Raw genomic sequence first — 27,690 nt, forward strand, 5'->3', positions numbered from 1 at the left:
ATAAACATCGTATATTCTCGCTGCGGCGGGCTTCTAAAAGTACGCAGTTTGATTTTTCTTTACTATAGATAATAGGAAACAAGTGCACGAAAAAATATTTTTGTAAAGTATTAACTGTGAAGCATGAGAGCACCGCAAATTGCGTGATTTAGCGATTATCTTACACAACGAGCTAATGGCTGATTACAACAAAGATGACTCATCAAATGAAAAACCATTGCAAACCAGTAGTAAATAAAGGAAAACAATCTAGAAGAAGTCAGATATTTAGCTCTGCTACTTACTGTTTGTGAGAGAATGATACAACATTAACAAAGTCAAAAAGCCATACACCAAAATACAGTACATATTCATTGATCTGGACGTCTTTAGATATTGATATATATCTTCAACACAAGAAGTTTAAAAGACATTTGTTTAGAAAAAAATCAAAATACAACAAATATAATCCTCCAAGTGGTACTATGGCCATTCAAAGCCGACCATTTCATGTTTTAAGCTGCAACATCATATTGTTATTACATGTGCGACATCATTTGAAACTAGTTTCCAGTGCCCTTAAATTTTTACTAGAGTCATCGCAAGGTCCTCCCAAAATACACTCTAGCTCGACCGATTAAAGAAGTCACAAAGTCAAGACTCTCTCACGCAGATCATATCTTTTGGTCGTACGCACGGCAACTTCGACTTCTTCCTCTTCTTCTTCAGTTAGAGGTGCTGGTGGCAACTGACCAAGTTTTTTCATCGCCGCTAGTCTTGAAAAATAGCTGGTGAACTGCTGTACCGTTAGCCAATCTTCTTTATCAAAGACTCGTTTCCCGTTACTATCACGCATGGAACGCATTCGTGTCGATGTTTCTGCTGGCGTCACTTTCCTACCTGTGTCCTCCCCAATCAGGAACTGCCCTACAAGGTAGCTCTTCACGTGCAGTGGAAATCGTTTGCACTGCTTCGATTTTTTCAATGCCCAGCCGGTCACTAGATCAGGAACATGTACTTCTTCTGAATTAGAAGCCGAGCTAACCATTGGTGGACACGAGGGGTTTGGAGGTTTTAGAGAAGTGCATTTTTGCGCCCATTTCCGTCGTATTTGATCATACTGTGATTCTTCGTGAAGCTTGAATTCATGCTTTCCAATATCAAGGTGCTGTTTAAGATAGCGACTGCAGCTATATGCTTTAATACATCCTTCTTCGGGACAATAAAACTTGACAGGTTCTTTGTCTTTTATATCAGGGATATTTGGCTCATTTTTTGCAGCTGGACATGAAGAAGGTTCCACTATAGTTTTCTTTAAAATGCCAGACGTCACTTTTGGTTCAAGAAATGGCCGCGTTACGATTACGCCCGTCTCACTTTGAGGACTGCCAGTCTTCGATATTTTCATACCCTTTCCGATGTTCCACGCCTGCCATACCGTCATTTCTCCACCAATGTTATATTCGAATTGTTTAAGCTTGCTAATGCCTTTTAATTTAAAAGGTTTCGTGGCACTTTGTATCTTCGTATCTAGCTCAATTATAGCAGCTTGGCATCCTTTCAACCCTCCATAGGAATCAATAGCTTCTTTCAGATGTTCAGCCGAAGTGATATCATGACCTAGTAGGTAAAAATAGTTATATATTAATTAAAGTGAAGTAATATCACCGGCCATATTTCCTGCAATAGATTTACGTTGAAAAAAAAAAAAAAAAAAGAATAAAGTTGTGTTACCTTCATTCAAATATCTGTTAATATGTGCCTTAAGTGGTGCAATATTTCTGTCGCAGACGTCTTTACCACTATTTGCCTCACTGAAACTGTAGTTCTTCAGAATCAGCCCTTGTTTCTTAGCAATGGTATGGATACTTGTGATTAAGGCAGCATTATGATAGCAACCAGCATTGTCGCTTCTCAAAAATACTTCTTTGATGTTTGGCAAGGTTTTTGGAAGTTCAAGAAACAGATTCTCTAATACCGACAGCACCGAAAACCAATCTTGATTACACTTTTCTAAAATATGAACGAAGGTGCGCACCTGTGAACAGCAGCAAACATGCATAAAATCATAAAATCCAATTTGTTGTATTTGTATAAAACGCAATTCATTGCATTCTTACCAAAAGACAAATAACGTACCTCGAAGTCGTTTTCTCTGTTATTAGCTGCTTTTGTTATACAGGCCGAAACGTGCCAACTAATTCCCTTTTTCCCAAACCACTCGTTCTGGGTTTCACGGTACTTTTGAGGGAGCCATTTCATAGCCCAATCCATTATGATCAAAGTCTGTTCGTAAGCAAGGCTGTCAAGAACTTTTCTTTTGGCCCTTTCTTGGTTGATAGCCCTGACAATGTGTGATTTCCAATCTAGGATTTTCTCTGCTGCTTTTTCGGCATCATGTTTTAGCTCTTCTTGTTGCTCTGGATAACTAGGAATAATAAGGTTAAAGTAGTTATTTGAAGCACCTGTAGATAAGTCCGGCTATTCTGTATGAATATCGTTACAATAGTTCCTTTGCAGCTAGAGGTCAAGTGACCTCACCTACCTTAAATCAATCAGCAGTGCCAAACTGATGCCCAGAAATGGAAAGGACAGGTCGAGTTTAGTTAGACGACAATTGCTGATTTGTTTTTAGGTAGGTGAGGTCACAAGACCTCTAACTGCAAAGGGTCTATCACTTAAAGGGAAGAGGGAAGAAATTATACCTTAAAGATCGAGTGCTGATTAAAAATGAAATAATGAAATATTTATGTTATATAAAGTTTTGACTATACCTGTATGAAATAGCTTTTGAGTCGAGCTCGGAAATTATATCTTCACAGACGTCTCTGCAGTCCTGACACCGATCGCATAGCATATCATGATCATGTTTACAATCTGACTTATACTGATTTTCATTTGAAGACAGTGCGAATCGTATACAATGATCAGCACAGGGATTTTCCTCGATTACATGGAGTTTGTAATCAGCTTTCAGATATCTCTTAGCTGTTTGAATCCTTTGTATGAAGTTGTTGGCATGATCAACAGATAAACCTGTACGCATAAGAAAAGGGGTAAGAAGATCTTATATAAGCCACTTACGAGTCAGAAAAGAGGGTCGTAAGATAATTCATCACATTTGTTGTAAAATAGATGTTTACCGAGGGATGCCATGGTGTGTATGATCATTTCCATGGTGTCAAAAGCTGACGCTCCTTCAGTCGCTGTGTTGTCTAGTCCTGCAAGACTTTTCTTCTGAGACGATGCACATACCTATGGGAAAATGCATTGAGATCAGATATCAATTTATTATATGTCATATAAATAAATGAATGAACGGTCGGTCGGTCGGAAGGAGGGAAGGAGGGAGGGAGGGTGGGATTGGTGGATAGATAAATAAACGTACAAACGAATAAATGAACACACACACTGCATGAAAATTAACCATAAGCCTGGACTCCGCAAAAATCTGTAGCCTAGTAATTAGATTATCCGTCTAGTACGCAGATAGCCTGCGTAGGATCATGCGTTCGATTTCTATTTGGAGCTCAGATTTTTGGTGTCAGGTGCCCCTTATGATTTATTTTCATTTAGTGTCTTTTTTATTTAGAAATAGTTTAATTTCTTTCATTGAAAAGATATAATATTTGTTTGATTTTAAATGCATACCTTTAAAATGGAAAAGAGCGTCGATCGTCCAAGTGGTGTAAAGCCTTTTTCTTGGCAATATGATTCATAGAGCCTTACCATTCTTGAATTTATCACAGTCCGAACCATGTTTGGTATTTCGATTACTTCTCCATTCGACAACTTTAGCTTCCTTGTTCCGTATGCCACGTCCTGAAGATAATAAGGGCTGCTGATGAAATCTACAAAATGATCGACTTTCTTTTCATCTAACCGATAACGAATCACAGGGTTTTTTCCTTCGCACAAATTTCCAACGACTGCGTATTTTCTTGCTTCGTCGATTCGCCATGTTGTTAGTCCAGGAACCATTGCCTTGAGTTGCGTTTTGATGTAGTTCTTGACGAAGATTGACAACAATGTCAGTTTGGTGTGCCGTGATGTGGCCCCATTGTATAGTGAAATGAGCGTCTTCATGACATCATTTTCAGGTCTGTCATCAATTGTTGAAGAAGATACCGTTATTAGCCCGAGAAGTTCTTCAGACTGTCTGGGCGCTATACATTCAAGAGTTGTTGTGACAACTTTATTGGCCTTTCGTTTAATATAAGAACGAGTGCTTCTGGCAACTTCTGTTGTGGCTTGGTTTAGTTGAAATCGCACCGGGCTCACTCGCCCGTCACTCAAACTGGTAATGTGTCGATTCAGGGTTTGAAGTTTACGGTTTGGAAGGGGAGTAGGCATGTATTCTTGATCAGATTGGTAAGCTTGATCATTCAAAGATAAATACTCTGTTTGACTGACTAAATGAGACACTGGTGACGTCAAATCATCATGCTTGTTTTCTAACTTAAAGTATACCCCTGGTTGCGCCTATAAATAGATACATATATGGATAGAACTTTAGCTGCGTTTACACCATACCGGACCATAAAAACACATGCAGACATACGAACCTCTGTTCGCTTTGTTCTTGTGATGGCCGCCACTTCGTCATCACTGTCGGCTAGGGCTAGGGGAGGTATAATACCTTTCTCTTCGTTCAAGCTACAGGCTGAGTCTTGCAACTGGCGGGATAAAATGTAAACAAGACAAAAATTAAATGGACTAACAACCCTTCTAGATCTGGCACATCTGCATCTGACTGAATGACTGACTGACTGACTGACTGACCTGACCGACTGACCGACCGACCGACCGACTGACCGACTGACCGATTGACTTACTTAAACATGGGATAATTAAAATCATACCTGCGATACTGAGCCCTCTAGAGTTCTTCTGTGAATTCCTAAACATTTCATGCAAATCCCTGCGTGAAACAATGGTAAACAACGTTCTGAATTAGCTTTTTCATAAATCTAATTAGCAAAACTGAAGAATAAAGTAAATAAAGCAGTACCTTGACCGATTTCGCACAAAATCCCTCAACTTTCAAATATTTCTGATGACAGTCGCTTTGTTACTCCTATAACCGGTTTTTGTTTGCTGTCGTGAGCTGGATGTTTGCATGATTTGCTTGGACGCCATCCCAGCCCAAACTGATCTCTGTGGAGTGGGCATATTGTGAAAGTGTCCACATCCTCTTCATTGAATAATCCCGCTCTGAGAAGACACAACTTCCATTCCACGTTCACATCATTCGGTGAAGTCTGGAAGCAGCCTTTTAGATGATTTGAGACATTTTTACATGATTTTAGTGGAAGAAAAAACGTCTGTTTGTTGTTTCGCCTAGAAATCCCACAAGATTTTTTCGAATATTTTTGGAAAGAGCAAAACGCCATTGCATTATCAGAACCAAAACAAGGTTCTCATATAGTTAAAGAAATGATTGATGTATAATTAACTATCGATCGATACGTCGCTTTTAATGTCTTCACTGTTAATGTATGCAAATTTGGTGTGTATTTAAATACGTCTAATAAAAACACATTCGAAGTCTATAAGAAGTCTATAATTAAGATGTATCAAAGAAATCTAAGAAAATATTATAGAATCTTAAAATTTTTCAAGTTCGTCGTGATTAGATGAAAAAGCTGGATCATGTAATAGTGATGATGATAAAGTTAGCATGAACCGAGTTAAAAGAAATTCCGCGCAACCAATGCAATCAGAGACAACTATTCTCACGCCTGAAATGAACAAGATATTTTGATTTCGATCCTGATCGATCGTATCAGATAAAAACATTAAAATGTTAAAGTATTTTTGAGTTTGGTTTATCGTATGTGAGCGTAGTTTTGTTTATATCAACATAAAGTTAAGTGGATGTCAAACGAATAAGGGAATTTAAAATCAAGATGAAATTGTATAAAAAGCATCGATCGACACAAAGTGCCTTATATTTGAGTCAACGAGCACAGAATATATATATGTATATGTTAAAGTATTTTTGAGTTTGGTTTATCGTATGTAAACGTAGTTTTGTTTATAGCAACATAAAGTTAAGTGGATGTCAAACGAATAAGGGAATTTAAAATCAAGATGAAATTGTATAAAAAGCATCGATCGACACAAAGTGCCTTATATTTGAGTCAACGAGCACAGAATATATATATGTAAACAACAAATCTAAATTGTGAACTTGTATTTACTATTCTTACACGGTAAAGGTTTTTATACATTATAATATGGCCTAAGTCTACGCCGTTTTTTGTTTGAAAATATCGTCATGGACGTATTGTTGGGTCACGTGACACGTAACAAGCGAATTTTCATCTATTTGAGGTGTAATTTTTCCTAGAAAAATGAAACCTTTACAAAGATTTTTTTTGTTAAACAGGTTGCCCTATCATTGATATATCTGTGATAGCTTTCGAAGTCAAAGGAAATGAAGCCGCATATTTGAACATAGCTCCTTTCTAATCTATATTTTTATAAGCTCGAAAACAACTGCATAATAGCCATAATTCAAAAATCTACAGAACTGTCAAATTTTAAATACTTAAATTTTTATTTACTTTACAATGCTTATAAGGTCACAAGTCAGTCGTGGAAAAGATATGAATTCTCTATCTAAACTGTAGAGAAAATACGAGACCCTCAAACTTCAGGAAAATTTTATGCTAATTTTGGCCGTTTTGAGGCTAAAACATTCAAACAGCTGTAACTCCAACGCTTTTTACGCTAAGGTCAAACAATTTGCTTGAGTAGTAATCTCATCAAGATGTACAAACAAGTTAAGTTTAAAGAAAATCGGTGAGGTACCATGTAGACCTGCCTGCATGGTTTTCACACGGACTCGCTCTTAAAACGACAAGGAGACCACTTTTGATGTATAGTAGTGACTCTCAGCTGCTCTCCAGGTAGAAAGATGGTTTAAACATCACTCTGACTACCTAACCTAACAACGTCAATATTGACCCGTTTCGTATGGATCCAACTCCTCTAAAACGTATTCTATTATCTTATAAAGTTATAAGTCTTATAAATCCTGTATATGATCACTGTATATTAGATATCAGTTGTTGTAGTTTGAAATTTCGTAATTTTCAAATTTCCAAACTGGTTTAATTTTTGGCTGCCACTGCGTTATATTGATGCAATGCTAGCTGTACATGTAATAATAACTCAAAATAATGCCAACCTAAAGGGGACAAGAATTTCCTGCTTCATCTAGTAGTATAGGGGATGGGGGTTCCAGCGCAACGACCACCGGAGGATTACCCGTCTAAAGTGAATTCCTCGATTCGTACCGCGATTACCCGCATCCCGTGTTTATGTAGTTAAATATGTTAGTCTATATATGGAGTGCGAAGATTGTAAAGAGTTTGCTTATGATTTCTGTGTAAAGTGCTTGAAACCCAAGTTTGTACCTACTAAGCCAAATAAGTATATTTGTTGTGGTAAAAAAATGCAAATAGAAGACGACACGTCAGCACAGTGTTACGAGTGTGGTAAGAATATTCGTAATGCCGTACCAAATGCTACCAGAGAGCAATATTACGCCAGTGGAGGTCATAAGAAAACACCTTATAAGAGAATAAAATACTTCCGAGACTGGATGAGCCATATCCAAGGTTATCGACCGGTATATTTAGACAACGAAGTAAAGAAGAAAATCATAGACCACTTAGAAGAGCCAACCCCACAAAGTCTACGGAAAACGCTGAAAAAATTAAAACTAGGGAAATATTACAAAGGTATTCCCTATCTTTTGTCTGAAATTACCGGTAAGTCTATTCCCGAGGTTTCTGATATGAGCAGAGCCGAGTGGATGTTTTGTCGGCTGAATAAGGATATCCCTTATTACCCTGACGTAATTTACGAAATATTTTACAAAATAGACCCCAACCACCCCCTGTTAGGATGGATTCCGAGAAAATAAAAATGCAAAACTGGCGTTTATTTTGCCAGAAACCCCACTGGGGAATGCATCGCGCAGAACACCAAGCTATCCCCAGTGGGGTTTTTTGCATTTTGGGCTTACGGGGCTTATTTCATCCCGCGCCAGAGGCCCTCTAGTACATACACATATATCTTTCTTACGACCCACCAGAGGGTGAACTCCGGACAGCGTCCCGAGACACCCCCTGACTTTTCCAACTTTTCCTCGCGAAACCCCCCATCGCGGGGTTGAATCGCACTTTCTATCTTTTCCGCCCCTCCCCCCATGGTTGCTGAGTGGGGGAGGCTTTTTTTTTCACTCACAGCAACCGGTCCAAATGCATCTACAGCGAGGCTTGAACTCGGGACTTTAGGCCTCCCCAGCTCCAAAGTCCACGATCACAAGCGAACGCCAGACACATCTGGACGCTTATGTATGTGAAAATTATTATATTTATGTCTTACACTCTAATTGGCATATTTTCTAGACTGACGTTCGATATGTAAATAGAATCCTGTCACGCTTTTTTCAAAGCAGATGTTTACTGAGCAAGCTTTTTTTGAAGCTCTTCTTTTGCCTCCTGGTAGATCTTTTTGTGAGATTCCTCGGAAAGATCTTTTACGACTGTTTTTTTATTCCTTATGTCCGACTTTAATTTCTCGTATTTGTCTTCTTCGGCCAGAATAAGCGAGAATTCTACGTCATCTATCTTTCTGTCACGCAAAGCCTTTGAGACAAGATCGGTAATTGTATTTACTTTAGCCCTAGACAGAGCTATTGTCGTGTCATGCTTGTATATTTTGCTTGACAACTGTTTCATAATGCCCGTAGCAACAGCAGAAATGATACCACAGGCTGCCCCAACACTGGCCAAAGGAACTCCAACCATTATTCCCGGTCCAGTAAGCGAAGCAGCAACGCCGGAGCCCGTTAACACAACGGATATGGATCCTGAAGTTATCGAAATCTTATGTAGCGTACTCCGGGCTCTGACGTACTTTTTTCGGACTTTTTCGTAGTGTTTTGTTTGCCCTTCCAAGTAAGCCAGGATTAAGTTCGCTTTATTAAGCCTGAAATTCTCCGCGTTTAGTTCGTTAGGTGTAGTATAGGGAACATCTGGGTACAACTTAGGTGCTGATGGTATAACATCCATTATATATAGTATGTACGACGCTTTTGGGAATGATATTGAGGACCAGCCACATCACGATAATCGAGATTACTGGAAATGGAGAGCATTTAGGAAGATGTTTCCGCATGCAGACCCTAGTAAGTTTGAGCGTAGACCTGATGGGATTTACTTCAACGGCGAAAGAATGTACAGTAATGCGGACTTGGAGCCAAAGGCGACCGCCAAGCATCCTAAGATTTTACCACCTGGTTATGTTAAACCAAAGCCCGTGCATAAAGAAAGGCTACCTAATTTTCCAAAGAATCTATTAATAACCAACCAGGATTACCCATTTTACGATGCTGAAGGTGGTATAAACAACTTTGATAAAATAGTAACGCATTTAAAGATTCCAGTGGGTAAGCAAACGTTTGACGTAGTAATAAGGGATATCTTTAAGGATTTTAACCTTACGCACACTTCAGGAAAAGAAGCCCACGAATGGTTAAAGGGGCCTAACTTCAAGTACTGGCCGCAGCAGTTAAACTTTGCTGTCTGGGCGGCTACAAAGGGCTGCGGGGTTGCCGCGGATATGTTCGACATTGCCTTTCTAAGGTTCCACGTTGCCTTTACTATGCGGCGCATATTGAAGGAGCTTAGCGTACCGCTGGCGGGGGAAAAGCCATTCAATCGAATGGATAACCACTACGATTCCGCTGCCCTAGAAAGGCTAATGAATGAGTTTAAGCCGCAGCAAAAAGAATTTCGTTATCGGGAGGGCGCCACGCATGGCTTGGGTATTATTTATGCTTGGCATGTTGACGGCGTGCGTCCGGCCGACATGTATCATCAATAATACCCCGGGATCCTAAAGTTTTACGACTTGGGTGGTCGTAAGAATGACGTTACGCTGATCGATAGGATTGAGACAATTTACCCCAGTCCTTGGGATCCGTTTGTATTATTAAAAGGAAAAGGCCTAAGAAACCTAGCTCGAATTAACCGCAGCATTGAAGCATTTGTCTACTGCATCCTGGGAGCGCAGGTAAATACCCGCAGCTCCATTGTTGGATCCCAAGGTGCTTCGCGGGAAACGCAACAGGAATTCCTAACCCTGTTTGAGTCCGCAATAATAGAAAATGACATATCCAAGTCGGTGCAGAGATATCAATTAGCGGTGCAGCAATCTAAAGTGCGGCTAGATTATGCCTTGAGTCCTGGTTGTTGGTTAATGCCAAGTAACTTGGTTATTAACACCAATTCCGCTGTGGGTTACAACAACAAGCTGCAGCGAGCAACCAAAGACATGAAGTTTGGGGCAAATGACGTGAACTCTGACATGACCAAGGGCATTCCTCACTTTGTAGAGAAGCCAAAAAAGTCACACGAAACGAAGCTACCCGTAGTTAAGAAACCATCAAAGAAGGTCCTGCCTGCGATACCTGAGGAATATGACCATAACTTACTAAAAGCCGGCTTGGCTACCGCAAGCATTGGTCTGAGCTATTATATATGGCGATGAATAACCCCTACGTGGCTGGAGTAGATTGTGTTTATACGACTTACACAGGCGAGAAAAAATACACCCAGGCATCTTGGGTTGATGTCACTGGAATGTCTGTAGACTTGAACTACTCAGGAAAGAAGTTGATAATATGCAGCATTTGCATTGGCACGAGCAGCCACGCCAACGTGGGCTTTAGGTTCCTGGATGAGAATGGCATACTGCAGCCTATGCGTGTGAAGACAAACAACAGGGAGCCTACGCATTTCTCCGTAGAGCCCAACCCCGGCAGCGCCGAAAACATCTCGGTTTGGACTTTCCACATGGTTGCTGATTGCCACGGGAAGGTAAAGCTGCAAATGAGAGTAGACGACACGGGCGTAGTAACGATAAATAGCATACATGACCAAAGAGATCGACCTTATAATCACGCTACCATTAGCACTCTTACGGTGCTTAGCCTTTAGAAGCAAATTTATTTGCTGAAATATATGAATCCACACGCGAAGGAAGATTGGCTTCTCCATTACCTGGAGGAAAAGGAGTACGTGGGCGACAAGTGGCAAGACGCCGGATTGTGGGTGGAGGTTGGAGGCCTGGGATTGATCATGTGCACTATTTGTATTTCGGCGGGGTACTTATGCAATGCCGGTTTTAGGATCGTTGATGAGAATAACCACCCATTACCGCCATACAGGGTAAAAAGTAATAATAGGTATCCGGCTCATTTTTCGTCGGAGCCCGTTCCTCCGCAAACGGAAGACATAACACCGGTAACTTTCCATATGATAGCTAATTGCCAATATGCGAAGCTTCAAGTTCGCCCCAGCGATGGTAACGGCCGCATACGAATGAATGCCGCCCCGACTGTTAACCCTTCGACGGATGCCACTTGGAATCATAAGCCCATTAGCACCATGAGTGTGCTGCCGCTAGTTCCGCATTATCAAGGCGGTGCGAATACTATCTTTACTTATCCCCAGTCGAGGACGCCTCGGATGCCTGACGACGATAAGCCACCAGTAATACACAAGGATAAGATCAACCCCTCATCTTCTTCAGGAGTACCACTCCAATAGCGACAACCAAGATCCAAATGTTATTCCCCACAAACTTTAGCAGTTCGCCGCCGGCCCTAAGTGCCAAGGAAACAACCGAACCCAGCAGCCCAGGAAGACCGGCTGCCATCTTTTTTCCCAAGTCCGTCAGCCCATTGCCTAATTTCTTTACGCCCGCGCCTGTAGCCTTAAGCGCGGATAGGATAACTCCTACTACGGTGCTAATAGCGACCGCAAATGCCAGTGGAACGCCATACTTCAAAAGGGCTCTTTTTACCTTTTCCTTGGTGGTAAGCCCCAGCTCCTTTTCCAGGTTGTCCTTTTGTGCCTGTAATTCCGCAAGGCGCACCTGAAGGGTTTCTACTTCCTTTTGAGCTGCTTCCCTTTCCTCTTCGGGACGAGTCTGATCGTTGATTATTTCCTGCTGCCGCTCTATTTGCCCCTCCAGGTCTTCGATGGCCTGGCTCATTTGCCGAATTTGTTCTTCCTTAGTGTTAATTTCGGCAATCAACTGCCGCCGTTCCTCCAAAGAGCCGGCTATGGTGACATGCAAGTTTTTGGCTTCTTCCTTGCTCATGTCCAGGTCTTGCAGGGCAAGTTCGAAGGCCTTTTGGGCTTGGTCCCTATCGCGCAGGGCATTGTCTCTTTGTTCTCTCATTTCTATCATTCTTTGGTTTTTATTGTCGATTTCTCTCTTTAGCATCGAGAAGTAGTCGGTTTTGTCTCGTATTCTGCTTCCCTTTCTTCCAACGTTTCTTGCAGCTCCTCGACGCGCTTTTCTAACGCGACTCTCTCATTCAAGGCTGCCAACCTTTCTAACGCACTTCAGGTAGCTAGTTGAAAGCCTTTTAATCTCGCCACGTCACCCCTAACTTCGCCATTTTCGTCGAAAAGGGGTTGTGGTTTCATCCAGCGGTTCTTGTCGGGAAATCTCAGGTCTTGAACGCTTATGAAGACTCTACCGCCACGCTCGGTAAGCCTTACTTCGTCTGAGTTAAAGTTGGAATACTTATCTTTTAGCCGCTGCATGGCTGAGTTTACGGTACCTAAGTCCTCTAGCTCTATGTGCTCGCGCGTAAATACGTACTCGCGTGCTTTGGGATGTCTTAAGGCCTTTGCGATTGTATTTCTTAGGGAATCATCGGGTGGTTGGGCGGGAAGCAGCGGTTCTTCGTCGCCGTCGTTAATGTCTTCTTTACCTTCCCCAGTGGTGGGGCCAAAGTCAGTAGTTTCGTCTACCTCCATTATATATGATAAGCTCAAAGTTAAACCCCAACGTATTACCTAAGCAGGTTGGCGGACTAAAGGCAGAACGCACCTTTCACCGGGTCACATTCACGCCATCCAGCGCAAAGCCGGGAGAAACCTTGTATGTAGGCGTGCCCCGCCTAACGGATAACCTAGTATTGGTACCCGGCACCTTGGCTTTAAGGTTTGACCTAACGGTGCAGCCAGATACCGCAGACGCGCGTCATGTCGTCAATAACGCAGGCAGAAACCTTGTCTCTAAGATGAGAATCAAGTTCGCCGGGGAATCCCTTTTGGACTTGAACAGGTACGATCTGTACACCACGTACAAAGACTTATGGTTGACGGCCTTTGACCGCGTGCAAAGGATAGAGCAGGGAATAGCAAGCGTAGCCATACGTAAGGTAAGGAGCGCAGCCTCTGGCGCCTCGGGAGAAGACGAAATAAAGGCGGACTACGGTACTAAATATGTTATCCCGTTGGACTTCGAAGTTATCACGAACCACGGTGCATACTACCCAAGGCAGCTAAGTGAACTGCAGTTCGAAGTGACCCTAGCAGATACTACGAACATCCTGCAGGGAAAAGACGTAAGTTCAGCAGCCGTCCACACATACTCCGTTACTAACTTGGAGCTGCAGTACGAAACGGTATACAGCGAAGAGCTGGCTCGTAGCGCTGGCATGGAATACAGTGCAGGGAAGGCTTTTCTTTACGATCACGTAGTAATGTACAAGACGTTCAGCTTTACGAACAACGTCGAAGAGGTTATCAACCAAAGCATTAACCTTCCCAGGCGCAGCCTTACAGGGTTAATGTTGCTGTTCGCAAAGACATACACCGCAGGATTGCGTGACTCTGAGGTATTCTTTAATCCTAACATTACCAACGTAGGTGTTAGTATTAACGGAGTGTCTAACAAGGTCTACTCCCAAGGGATAAAGCCCGCGGATATGTACCGGGAAGTCGCGCGCAAGTTTGGTGACCAAATTGCCCCAAAGGAGTTCTTCACGGATAAGTATGCGTTATGGATTGACATGCGCACTACCAACGATGAATCTATGCACGGTCAGGGTTTACGTCTAGTGAATACGCAGGATGGGATAACATTGGAAATTAAACGCACCAAACATGCCAGCGATTCGACTAAGATAAACTGCTACGTCTTCGTGGTGTCTGACGCGCAGCTAAGCGTAGAAATGAATCAGCTAAAGAGCGTTGCTTATTAAAATATTTGTCTAATATACCATGTTACGCGTATTTGAAAATAACGACACCAAACTGCAATGCATAGTGCAAGGCAAAACTTTGTACTTTAAGGCGAAGGAAGTGGCTTTGGCGTTGGGCTATGAGCGCCCCAGAGATGCAATTAGAGCACACGTATCTGAGAAATACCAGAAAAGATGGGTCGATCTGCAAGGGGCTCCAAATCACCGCTCCCCTACTACGCAACCACATTCCGTGTTCATTTCTGAGCCTGGTCTGTATCAGCAGATATTTAGCTCCAAACTACCCAAGGCCGTAGAGTTCCAAGATTGGGTATTCGAGGAGGTCTTACCAGCATTAAGGAAGACAGGCAAGTATGAAATAGAGCGGCGTTTTAACAGTCCAAACAAGTTGGTATTTAAGATCGAAAATGAATTCGACCTGCATAAAAAGGTAGTGGACTACATCCGCAGGTTTTACCCCCAAATGCTCGTGACCCCTGGTCTAGGTGAACTGCAGGATTCGGACGGCAAACGTATAAAGTGCTGGCAGAAAGGATATCAACGCGGCCAGCCCGACTTGTTAATTCTTAATGCACACGTGCGATACCGTGGTTTCTGCGTAGAGCTGAAGACCCCTAAAGGCAATGGGGTATTATCTGAGGATCAACGCCGCCTGTTGCACGAATACGAAAGAAATGGGTACAAAGTAATGATCAGCAACGATTACGACGACATCTGCAGAGCCATCACGGAGTATGCACGAGGAATGCGTTTACCATGTAGGTGGTGCTGTAAGCGCTTTAAGAACGCGGACACTTTAAAGACGCATTTAAAGATATTTCATAGAATATATGGAGTTTGAGGCTGTAAGGCAGATACACTGGAGAGACTTAAAGGAGGGCGTTACGTATGAAATAAAAAATTATGTAGGCCTTTAAGATATTGACAGGCTACGGTTGTTGTTGGCGCATGAGGGTGTCACATACAGCCTGTGGGTGCCGGATCGCGTTCGTTACGTCATCGAAGGACAGGAGTTTACGCATCTGAGGTCGTATGGGAAGGATGGTCGCTGGGCGTTTGACGTCGCAAAGTGCGTCCTTCCTTCGCCTCTATGTAGTTAGGCGCATTTAAAGTAGGGTCGTCGGCAGTGCTCGGCGACTCTTTTTTAACGATGCAGTCTGCAGGGGGTTCGCACGTAATACAGTCCATATATTGAAAGGGCGATTAGGAATCCTCCAATGCAGCTGCGTAGGCTATCATATATCCTTGCCAGAAACCCTTGTAGAATGTTAAGGATGAGGTTGTTATCTTGTTAAGTAGGATCTGAAACTATCTCAGAAACCCTTGTAGAATGTTAAGGATGAGGTTGTTATCTTGTTAAGCAGTTAGAGATGTGTCCCTCTTCTCTGACGCATCCGCAGCGGTCACACTCCTGCCTCCAATATTCTCTGTTAGTCCATGGAATTCCTTCGGTGCGCTCAAAGAAAGGAAAGGTATGGATTATCTTCCTATGGTAGTCTATTCTATTCCTTAGATATTCCTCTTTATGTTCGCAACGACTCATAATATCACCGCACTGGTAACAATCTACTCCTTCCATGTCGTAGGTCCTAGAAAGGAATCGATAAGTCTCCTCATGCCTCTTTCTATGTGTCTGAAGACGTTGACGGCTGCTAAGTATCTTATCACAGAAACTACACTGCCTAGTCCTACAGCAAACCCCTCTTTTCAGATGTTGCTGCATTTCCTGAAGAGTGCTGAATTCCTTATTACAATCCTTACAGGCGCTTCTACAGACGCGTCTTTCCTGGTGTTGCTGCATCTTTTGAACGGTGCTGAATTCCTTATTACAATCCTTACAAACCTTACTAATTGGCTTCTTTGTGCAAACTCCATGCCGAACATGGTATTGCAGTCTTTGCTTGGTGCTAAACACCCTCTTACACATCAAACAGTCCATATATACTTAACTATATTTTAGCCTCCATTTAACATCCTTTAACAAGATAACAACACATTCCTTAACATTCTATGGGCATCTCAGAATAGTTTCCGGCCTTACTTAACAAGATAACAACTTCATCCTCAACATCCTATGGGGTTTTTTTGAGGAGTTTCGTACCCTACTTAACAAGATAACAACTTCATCCTCAACATCCTAAGGCATCATTTAAATGACTTTCGAACACTTGTCCACACAATTTACATAGGATATTTCATAAAGTCCTTCACGGACTCTTTTGCCCAACCTGCCATCGTTATCAGCGCGCCAAACCGTTCTGCGCGCTTTAGACCACACATTTCCTCATAAAGCTCCTTTACGCGTTCATTCAGCCGGTCTATCTCCTCCCTTTGCATTTCAACCGTCCTCTCCAGGTCTGACTTTTCTTTAACGACGTTAACCATTGCTTTGACTGCTTCCACGGGCTCCATTATATATGAACCCAGATCACATGCCTTGTAACGCTCTGATAGTAGGACCCACCGGCTGCGGAAAGACCCAATTCGTCGTGAAGCAGCTATTAGGACCCTTTAGATACCGCTTCGACTACATAGTGCTGCTCTGCCCCACCTACGTGAATAACCGCACCTGGACGGGCATAGGAGCAAAAGATGACGACTTCTTCGTAGATATCTTAGACCCTAACGAGTTATCTGGACATCTTAAGTTCTGGCACAAACAATTCTCGTCTCGCGAGGCTCGACGAGCGAGTACGCAAACCCTCCTTATACTGGATGACATTGCCTGCGGGGACGACGTAAAAAGACGCACGCCAGAGCTCGTTAAACTCGCCTTTAGCGGCAGACATGACAATATCAGCGTTTGGTTGCTCTCGCAGCAGCTTACCAGCGTCTCTAAGCCCTTCAGGGAAAACATAGGTTCACTTGTCGTATTTTATACTCCGAGGAAGTCAGACCTGGAAACCATCTTAAGCGACTACGGCGGCGAGATATCCAAGGAACAGTTGCATGAATACATGCGGCATCTAAAGACGCACCAACATTCCAAGATGATCTTCTCCTTAAGGTTTCCTTATGACGTTAATGTTTATGGAGATTGAGCAGCTCTTAGATGACGTCCCCACACAGCTAGATGAAAGTAACCTCAAGGAACAACTTAACATCCTGGTGTCTCCTGGGAAGTGTAAAGAAATGATAGGCAAGGAACTTACCCATGAGCAGGTTAATAAGTTGTCAGAAGAGGAGGTTAAGAAGTTCCATAAGAGGTACGAGGCCGCCCTTGCAAGTAAGACCGCGGACGCCGTAGCAGATTCCGCCATCCGATTTGCGACTAAATTGCTTGGACTTGCGCTGCCCATAGACGACGTGGAGCAACTACGGAAGGACATTAGCGAGGACTATGTCATCGCCCAAGAACTTAAGATAACCTGTGGGTGGTTGTCGTTGAAGTGTGGTAAGTTAATGGCAGTCGCCTCTGCGGCACTTCACGTAGCTCAGCATGTCAACTTGAAGGAACTTACGACGTCTTGGAAAGACTTTGAGAAGGATAGAGAAGTCGAAAAGGTCTTCCAGGCGGCACTTGCTGAGGTACCTGATCAAGTCGCCTCAAGTACTTAGTCAAGTCGTCCTCAGGAATTACCCAGGTCGCCTCAAGTACTTAGTCAAGTCGTCCTTAAGTACTTAGTCAAGTCCTATTAAGTTACTTATCAAGTCCTTCAAGTCCTTAGATATAAATGGAAGCGGAGAAGCAGCCCCAAGAGGAGCAAAAGATTACCAAGGCTAAATCTCTGGGCAGAGTTGCCGCTGGAAAGAAGCTCGCGGAGATGAATAAAAAGAACAAAGCAAAGAAGGAGGAAAAGGTAGAAGAGAAAGAAGAGGATTCCTTTATTAATCCTGGGTACGTCATCGGCAGCGTTAGGAGTCATCATAGCAGCAGGTAGCCTTTACTTACAATGGAAGGCAGCAAAGCCAAAGGTAGAACCCGTGCATGTGACGCAGGAGCCTAGAAGCAAAATACCCGTGATGGAATAGCAAGGTCATTCCCATGCGGAATAACCTTCTCGCTGTGTAATATAATGTCAACCGCGTTATTGAAAACTGTTGAAGAAGCAGCTATCATTACTTCCATCGTTGCGGGTATTGGTTGGGTAGGTAAGAAAGTGCTCAAAGAAGACTTTACTGAAGACCCAAGCAAGAGCTTCGCTAATTTTGCTAAGATGACCGCTGCCGTGGGCGGGGCTATCATGGTAAAGGATTACCTACGAAAGGAAAAGTACCTGCCTAACATATAAATGGCTACCTTGGTCGCAGGCGGAGTTATTGCAGCTTTAGCATTCACTGGAGCTAATTATGGCGGTCAGTATTTGGATAGATTAGTTAGAGGCGATCGCAGCGGAGAATTAGCCGTTGAAAGGAAGAGACATGACTTAGCAGCTGGAGAAATATCAGCGAGACGTGGCAGCTTGGAATGAAAAAAGACAAGCTTACAGGGATTGGTTGGATAAAAACTACCAAGACAAAATGCAGGCAGACAAGAACTTCGAAAATACAGACTACGCCTTTAAGCTCTATGTGCAAGCACACCCCGCGGCATCGACGGGGTTAAAAAGGCCTCAGTTTAAGAATTACTATCAGCCTTCTAAGAAACAAAAAGATAGTGAGCTGGTCTTTGTAGGAGTCGCTGGGCTGGCAGGAGGCGTAGCTTTGGCGTATTTAGTCTAAGCTGTGCTTAGCCTCTAGTGGCGCCTTTGGCGCCTAGAATATAATGATCGTCTTTTTGGAAAGCAATAAGAATAACTTTACCACTTATCTGAATCCCCCCATCAAAGCCCATAAGGTTCGGCTGGTTAGTTGCTCTTTGTACAATTCTTGGTATAATTTAGTCAATGCCTTGGTCACTGTACTTAAGGCACCCGGCAAATATCAAGGCGTAGTGCTGCCTGATGGACATTACACGCCAATCACCCTTGCTAAGGAGCTCGCCAAGCGCGGTTATGCTCTCACCACGGGATTGCCGCACGAAATGACCCTCAAGCATAATATGCCAAACTATTCAGTAACTTTTGGAAAGTTTGACCCATTGGGATCTTTATTATGTGACTCGGGCAAAACAATTACCGACACGGCCATACCTGTGAAATGGAAAGTCGCATCCTCTTACGAAGTCTATTGCGACTTGGTCCATAGTTACAACAATGGAGAAAAGTCTTCTCTTATGTCCAAGTTTCTGCCTAAAGGTAATCCATTTGACCCAGTAGAATACACTCCCATTTCTTTAAGCTATGACTTGTCTAATTTGGTAGAAAGCATAAACATCACCATTAAGGTGGACGAAAAGACGGTGGATTTTAACGGACGCAAGATCAATCTGGTTTTGGAATTCATATAATGGGCCGCGTAGAGCACAAACTTAAGAGGATTTACTATGGACCTGAAGGCTATTGGAGAGGAGCATCGGCGATCAAGAAACTTGCGACCGCGGCCAGGGTATCAGAAGAAACGGCTAAGAATTGGTTAAAAAAGCAAACCCTCTGGCAGGTTTATCTTCCCGTGCCCAAGTACATTCCCAGGCCCAGCTTCACCATAAATGCCCCCAACGAGGTTCATCAGGCAGATTTGCTTTTCTTACCGCACGACAAGGTGAGAAGAAAGACCTATAAGTACGCTTTGACCGTAGTTGATATCACAAGCAGATACAAAGACGCCGAACCCATAACCAGCAAGGATTCTGGGGAAGTCGCAGAAGCCCTAGGTAGGATTTATAAGCGCGTTTTGAAATGGCCTAAGCTGCTGCAAGTGGATGCGGGGACAGAGTTCATGGGCGTGGTTACTAAGACCCTGAAAGACCACAGCACTAAAATTAGGAGAGCTGAAGCTGAGTACCACAGGGGTCAGAGCATTGTTGAAAGATTCGATAAGACCCTAGCCGAGCGCCTCTTTGGGTACCAGTATTGGAAAGAGCTGGAAGATCCCTCCAAACGCAACAGTGAATGGACCCAGAGGCTCCCCCAGGTCGTCGCGGCTTTGAACAACGAGGCGGCCAGGGCTACGGGAATGAAACCCAAGGATGCCATAAAAAAGAAACACGTGGAACACAAGTCCTACGTCAGAAGTTCGAGGGCGGTCTTCCCCCAGGAAAAGAGATTAGGTGATGTCACGGTTCGATATCTCTATGAGCCGGGTGAATTAGAAGGAGGATCCAAAAGAGCTACGGATCCTAATTGGTCTTTGGAAACTTACCAGATCCGAAGTGCGCTAGCTAAGAAGGGTCAGCCCATCTTGTATTATCTTCATGATGGTCCCACTCGTGGGTTCGTCAAAGAAGAACTGCTTATCGTGTGATGTCCGAATGCTATCGTATGGATGCCATCATCACACATCCACCTCTTACCGTCAAATGCAGACAGTGACACCTTCTCCTGCGTAACGTTGTGTATTTGATGTCCATAGCTGCGCAGGCTGTTCATCTTATGCTGCTGTTCCTTACGCGTACGCAGGACCTTTAAGTAGGAATCGTGGGTTATGGCCTTCTTAACCACGTATTTTTTTACGCCTTTAGCTTTCTTTTCTACACCGTCCAGCTTTAGCACGCTGTACATCTTGGGTTTCAGGACCACGTATTCCACGATGGGTTTTCCTTTCATCTCATCCTTCATTTTCCCGATTACTTTCTTGTTTTTAGGGGAGTAAAGAAAGTGGTCGCGTGGGTAATCGCTGGTGTCGTATTCATCGATGTTGTGAGCACAGTCTTCGTAAATGTCTTCCGTCTGCACCTCTAGTATCAAGGAATCGGTGTCGGTGTATAAGAGGCGGCACTTATCACTGTATTTCGGTTTTAGCTTGTCGTAGTAAAACTCATACATGAGCAGCTTTGATAGGTCTAACACTGTAAACCCCGTGTATACGGGTTTATTCAGGAATAGGTTCGCTTTCTTCATGTGAATCACGTAGAAGTTTAACATTTCTACGTATTTAACGAATCCAGGCTGTGACACGTATGCTTCTGCTTCCTCTCTGGTGCTGGCTATCTTTATGCTTACGCGCTTGCGGATGTTCTCCATGGTCTTACCAAATACGCTATTGTTCATTAGTTTAAACAGGTTCTTTTCGAAGTCATTCTTTGCCAGCGTACGCTTTTGTGTGTTAAAGTCAATGTAGGAGCGCATCCATGGTTCCTGCGTGAACTTCAAAACGCGGTGGATCTTCTTCACGCGTAAGCCGTGGCGCACATAGAACTGCAGGTTGTGGTAATGCACCACGTACTTCTTCTTGTCCATTAGGTTCATCGTTAGCTTCCTGTACGGTTTGTAGCCAGGGCACATTTCCCTCTGCAGTGGACTCAGCTGCTTAAATGGTATTTCTATTGCTTCTGGTGCTAACGGGAACTCATCGTGTGCGTCGTGCAAATGCTCTGGGTACTCCAGGTCCACCTCCAGCACATAAACTTTGTCGTCTTCTTTACCTACGTTTAGGTAAAACTCTATGGGCTTTATGTCGTCCCATTCGAAGTCGCGTACAGGTAAGTACTGCGACATTGCCCAACCGTAGAGGTTGTTTGCGTCTAAGTAGAAGATGTATGTGGTTGGCTTCTCCAGGTCGTACTCCACCGTGGGATTGTTCGCTTTTGCGTATCGTCTGCTGGGTCCGCAAACACCGCCGCGGATACCGTCTTCCATAAAGCGGTACATGTCGTATTCCGTTAGGAGATCCAGTTGCGCGTTTGTCTTCTTTAGCAGCGCACTCCAACTAAGCCCAGGAGCCGTGTAGAAGTTCGCTGGATCCAACCCGTAGTATTCCATTGCCATCTTTCGAAAGCTTTGGAAAACATCTGCGAGCAGCACTACGTCCGATCTTAGGTAGATGTCGTGGTAGTCCCCCATATTCTCACAGGAGTACTTTTCCCACACATCTAACGCATGCTGGTACTCTTCGTCTTTTATACCAGACTCGTTTAGGGTGCTGTAGAATCTCTCTTTGGGCGGTAGGGGTTCTTCGAATCGATCCCAGGAATCCATGTATTCGTATGGGTAGACTCCTTTCCTTTCCGCGCCGTATTGACTGGAAATGGGGAACTCCGTGTTGTATTTAACCAAGTTTGCTAAGGAGTCCGCCATGAACTGCTGCGAGTCTAAGAACTTCAGCTTGCCCACAGTTACGGACATGTACCTTTCTTTGTTGTTGGGTATGCACTGTACTTCGGAGCCGTCTGTTCCTTGTAAGAGTAAGTGACTGTCGTAACCCCTTAAATTGTGAAAGAATACGGGTATTTCCATTTCTGGATCTACTTTGAAGTTTATATTGCATTTCCAATGAGCCGCACCTCTGTATTTACCCGTGATGTGGCAGTGATCTCTAACCTTATCCACATAGAAATCCTCAACGAATGCTTTATGACAATGAATGCAGTGGGTGGAAGGCTTGTTGGGCTTTCCCCACTTCCTTGCATACCTGCCACATTTGAAATGAGCTTCTCCTAGATACTTTCCATCTTCGTCCCACGCTTTCTTGGCCCGTCTTCCAAACTGGAGAAGCGTATGTTCGCAAATGTGGCATTTCTTTGCCTTGGTAAAAGCCTCCTGGTTCTCTTTGGTAAATACCATCTTCTTTGGGCGTCTTAATTGTTCTCTTATCTCTTCCTCCTCTTCTCGCAATGCTTCTAGAAACTCATTAGCTGCGTTCTTACCTCGGTAAATTACAGGAGGGTCGGCCTTACCATCTGATCTGACTACTATGTAACCAAAGGAGCAGATCTCGTGTAATCCCACCTTATTCGTGGCACCACTTTTCTGCTCTTCCTTAGTTATCAACGCTTCAAAGTCTGCATATATCACGTAAGGCACCTGCATCTGCTTTTGATGGTCTGAGTAGGATAGGTTCTTATCTGTGGGCATCTGGATCTGTTGCGCCACTTCTTTGACTCCGCGACATATTTCGTCGTGATCCTTTAGAGCTTTAACGCTGGTAAAGGATAACAAACAACAGTCGCAAAAGTATTTCTTGCCTTTGTGTTTGGTGTGTCTGTAAAATAGTCTGCTAACATGTTTGACCCACGAATAATGTCCGCCGTGGTAGAAGAGGTGTATTCGTTCTCCTTTACTCTTTGACAGCACTAGTGGCACTATCGTTTGGTCTCTGACTCCGTAAACGTTAATGGCTAGGTCATTTTCCTGCTCGAATATCGGTATGTCTATCAACTGCATTGGGAACTCTACGCCATCCCACTCCAAATCATCTGTTGGGTACTTGCTTGGTCTACATGGATCCTTATCTACTGTATACAGTGCGGATCGTATTGCCCACATAAAGCATCTGTTGTCATCATTTTTTACGTTGACTATGGCTTTCTTCCTTTCTACACACACCGGCAGGGGCACGTAACTTCCTCCTCGTATTGGCACGTACCTTGCCATGCTAACCTCCATACCTTCTACCTCCTCCACTGTCCAACCTGATCCTTCTTTCGTGTAGTTAGACAGCGACTCCATTATTGCTTCTAAGGCTTCGCTGAGTGACCTATCCAGATTCGTGGACTCTAATATAACCAGTGACTTTGATCGCAGCATTGCTGTCGTCGTTACCTCATCTTTTGACAAACTTACTTCTACCATTATACTCGCTTTCAGGGCTCCTAATTCTTCTATACCTTTTCGAAGCGTTCTCTTGACCTTCCTTTCTGACTGACGACAAAACTGTCTAACATCAATCTCACCGTTACCGGGTATTGACACCGTTTCGAAATTGCTTTGGGATTCCATCTATATAATAGGAAATTAGTATAAGTCTTAAATTAGTATGAGTCTTAAGAATTCACAATTTATTGTATTTTATTTTCAAGAATTTACACAAAACTATATGCACACATTTTATAGACCAATATACTGCACCAATATTCTCTCAACAACAAGTGCTTTTTTCCCCTTAAAAATAAAGAACCTATTTAGCCTGATTTCCCAGGAATTGCCAATGTTTATGTAAAAAACCTCTTTAGGCTAACTTGAAACAATCAGGTTCTTATGTGTATGATTTTGCTATAATATTATGGTGTTAAATTATTTCATTTGCAGGATGCAATAAATGCTTCAAAGAATTTACAAGACAAAGGTTTGGAGATAAAACAGATTATTCAGGCTTTGACAGAGACAACTGGATACCTCACACAAGTGATCAACACAAGGCAGATGCAGAAAGAGAGTTGCATGCTAAAACACCAACTGATGCAAAAAGTATCTCATCAGGTACTGGAGCAAGATATTCTGCCTTATTCCAACTGCCATATTATGATGCCGTGCGATTTGTTATTATTGACCCCATGCACAATCTTTTACTTGGAACTGCTAAGCATGTGCTTAACACTTGGTTAGATATGGGTTTTCTCAGTAATGCATCTTTTCAGAGAATTCAAACTCGTGTTAACAGTGTCAAGGTTCCAACAGAAATTGGTAGAATACCTGGAAAAATATTGAATGGCTTTACTGGATTCACAGCAGATCAGTGGAAGAACTGGGTTTGTGTGTACTCTTTGTATGCATTAAAGGGTTTAATTCCCAATGAACAGTACTGTATGTGGACACACTTTGTCCATGCATGCCAAATCTTATGCTCCAAAGTAATAACTACAATTGGTTGCAAGAAGGCGGATGAAGAATTGATGTCTTTTTGTAAACAATTTGAAGAGCTGTGTGGAAAGGAAAGATGCACTCCAAACATGCATCTTCATGGACACTTATGTGAGTGTGTCGTAGATTATGGTCCAGTATATTCTTTCTGGTGTTTTTCATTCGAACGGTACAATGGAATCTTGGGGGAGTATCACACCAATAATGTCAACATTGGTAAATTATATTATCTAATGTAATAACCATAACACATACAACTGGACTCAACACCATGAGTGAATTGAGTTTGTTAGTTCTCACCTGGCCATAGGGGGGAACGTTGTCTGGGTTCTCTGGTTTTCCTTCCTTAACAAAAATCAACCCTTACTTGATCTGAGCTGTGTTTCATGGTCAGTCATGAGTTGGCCTCCATGAGATGTGTCCTCTGCAATTCACCTATTCTGCATGGAAGGGTGATTAGCCAGTCTCCAAACCATTATTATTTCAAACGATGTAAAGGACATCGAAAGTAAGGTCTCTACATGTAGGTGATATCTTGTAATATTACTATTTAATTTATACAGTACATCTTGATATGAACATACAGTTCACATGTCCCCATGCCCCTCAACCCCCCCCCCCCCCCCCCGATCCCACCTATGGAAAGTGATACAACACTGTTATTGAAAAAAAAAATTTTTTTGTGTGTTTAGGTGTACAGATGATGCGCAAGTTTTTCAGAGACCAGGAGCTGATCAACTCTGAATTTCCAGATGAGATGCAGGATATCAAAGAACTCATTGATGATGCAGTCAAGCAAAGAAGAACACTTTTACAAACAACTGTAGATCCTAAGCTTTTTACAGCCACTGCAGCATCAGTGGATGGAAACCCCCAAGAAATTAACTTCTCAAAGAGTGAGGCTGAATTTCCCCTGCCCCCAATTTGTAAAACTGCTGTCAATGCTCTATACGTTACAAAATTAAGGCACATGTATGAATATGTTTATCCTAATCATAGAATTCTTCATGTGATGTGTCGAGTTTTTGTCAGAAATTTAAACATCTTCTTCTTTCTGGTTGTCATTATAAATCCCATCCAACTGATAACCAACAGGCCTCTACGGTTTTTGCAGTTTGGTTTGATGGTGGCAAAAGACCAGCCGTAATTAGGGAATTTCTTTCGCATGACATTGTTTTAGGTAAAGAAAATGGCAAGTCCGAAAGAATAACTCATGTTTTGGCAAAAGTAGATTGGTTTGTTAAGCACCCGTTGTGCACAGCTAGGTACTCATCTCCACTTCAAGTCTGGTCTACTGACTTTGAGTATTCTGTCCCTCCATATGCTAACTTTATGCCAGTAGCTAGAATTCAGGAAAGTTGTGTTGCAGTTAAGACTGTAATCTTGGCATCAAGTAGACAAAAAGAAAAGGTCAATGTCATTATTCCCTTGCCAAAATCCACAATGTTATAAATTATAACAGATATTCACTAAAAACCAACATAAAATTTACTGTTGCTTTACCTAATCCATTATCTGTATTTACATATGATGAGAATACATTTACATAAAACTGATGTTTATATATATATATTAAACATAGATAGACAGAGAAAGAGAGAGTGGAGTCACTGACCTGGGAAATAGATATTATAATTCTATTGTTTTCTTGAATTTGTCTTACTGTCAGTAAACCTTATTTCAAGGTTTCTGATTTCACTCTAGCTTGTGTAGTTTGTATAAAGATGATGTTTATAGTTAGATATTCGAGTATAGTATATCCAGAAATTGCAATGATAGTATTTTTGATGAAAAAATGATAACATTGTCTCGTATTGTACCAGGTGTTTATTCTAGCTGTTAGTATATTATTACTTCATTATTTTAAAAAAAACTATTGTTTTGAAATGCAATGCAAGATAAAAAAAACTGACCCCAAATGAACATTTCTTGAAGAATGCTGATACATCTTAATTTTACACTGTGTTAACGTGTATGTATACATAAGTTTTTTCTTTGATTCTTGTCTCGGGTATTTAGAGCCGTAATTCGTGTAATTCAAGCCTGCAATTTTTCGGTTCGCGTTTTTTCATTTGTTTTGTTTGGTTCTACGTCATAGGAACAATCGCTTTTTCAAATTTCCAAACTGCGCATGCGTATAAAGATTTTAATAGATTTTTGCGTATGTGATATACCTATTAACTCATATTGGATAAAGAAACAGTCACTAGTTGCGTTTGACGAAAGAATTGGTACATGCTATGAATATGCTGCTACAAGAGGAGATTTTCGCAAGTTGTTCTCCGGTCCCACATGGGACACAAATCTTAGCTCATAGTGAGGGGGTGGGATGTACTCGTCGAACAGCTGCACATGACGAAAGAATAGGTACTATCAATGCGCGGCGGCGTTATCTGTGGCCTTGGGTCCCGGTAGTAACCTCCCATGCAGTCAAGTGAAGGCACCGTCAAGTTCCTCGGAACTACAAAAGACCTTTTAAGGCGCCCCGACATTCGAGGAAGGCCGAAGGTTCAAGCACTCGCTTTGCAGAGAAGAGTCGCAACTTCACCTGTAGGCAGAGACTTGTTCTTTTGTGCTGTGGTCTAGGGGATCTCCACAAATAATTCAAAAATAGTACTTGGAAGAACACGGCCATGATAAGACTCGGTATCATTCAATGCAAGGTCCAAAAGAAATAAGCAAGGTCATAAATTTCTCCATATCATATATTTTGCGTTACTCTGTATAGTTTATTCTAAGCTACAAGGGCATGAGAAAAGAGAAAATTGACGATATATTGACTAATTCAATTCCGTAGAACAATACGAATTTGAAACACGTAGTGACAGCAGTATAAATAGAGGATTTTATCTTCTCGTGTTGAAAATCTCTCACTCGTTTCGCTATGCTCCCTCGTGAGAGATCTTTTCATAAAATTCGTATCTCCAAGTGGCCATATAATATTATGTTTATCATATAATTATCAATGAAGTATGTTTGGTTTTTTCAGGCAATTCTTTCCGTGTATTTTTGAATAGCAATCGCAATGGTGTTATCTTCACACTTGAAAATAATTTAATGTTATTTTCA

At 42.5% G+C, this 27,690-nt stretch overlaps 2 protein-coding genes and 1 pseudogene across 2 annotated transcripts; 2 read left to right on the plus strand and 1 right to left on the minus strand.

Moving 5' to 3' along the window:
• Window positions 1-601: 601 nt before the first annotated feature.
• On the minus strand, window positions 602-5,151 carry LOC116288554 (uncharacterized). Its single transcript, XM_089035729.1, has 9 exons — window positions 5,055-5,151; window positions 4,842-4,900; window positions 4,545-4,655; window positions 3,631-4,461; window positions 3,123-3,234; window positions 2,754-3,015; window positions 2,119-2,407; window positions 1,714-2,017; window positions 602-1,599 (listed from the first exon to the last, which is right to left on the minus strand). Exons 1-9 carry the CDS (start codon window positions 5,149-5,151, stop codon window positions 626-628), a joined length of 3,039 nt encoding a protein of 1,012 aa, XP_088891855.1. The 3' UTR covers window positions 602-625.
• A 4,080-nt stretch (window positions 5,152-9,231) lies between these two features.
• LOC148907729 (uncharacterized) lies at window positions 9,232-12,842 on the plus strand. The gene is made up of 3 exons (XM_089035730.1): window positions 9,232-9,630; window positions 10,021-10,389; window positions 12,723-12,842. The coding sequence occupies exons 1-3, from the start codon at window positions 9,232-9,234 to the stop codon at window positions 12,840-12,842; spliced, it is 888 nt and encodes a 295-aa protein (XP_088891856.1).
• A 3,105-nt stretch (window positions 12,843-15,947) lies between these two features.
• LOC148907730 (uncharacterized) lies at window positions 15,948-26,233 on the plus strand (annotated as a pseudogene).
• Window positions 26,234-27,690: the final 1,457 nt, after the last annotated feature.

The sequence above is a fragment of the Actinia tenebrosa genome, unplaced genomic scaffold, assembly GCF_029948245.1.
Source record: "Actinia tenebrosa isolate PJP-AT-01 unplaced genomic scaffold, QUT_ActTen_1.0 PGA_scaffold3__52_contigs__length_22856419, whole genome shotgun sequence".
In the NCBI taxonomy this organism is placed as follows: Eukaryota; Metazoa; Cnidaria; class Anthozoa; order Actiniaria; family Actiniidae; genus Actinia; species Actinia tenebrosa.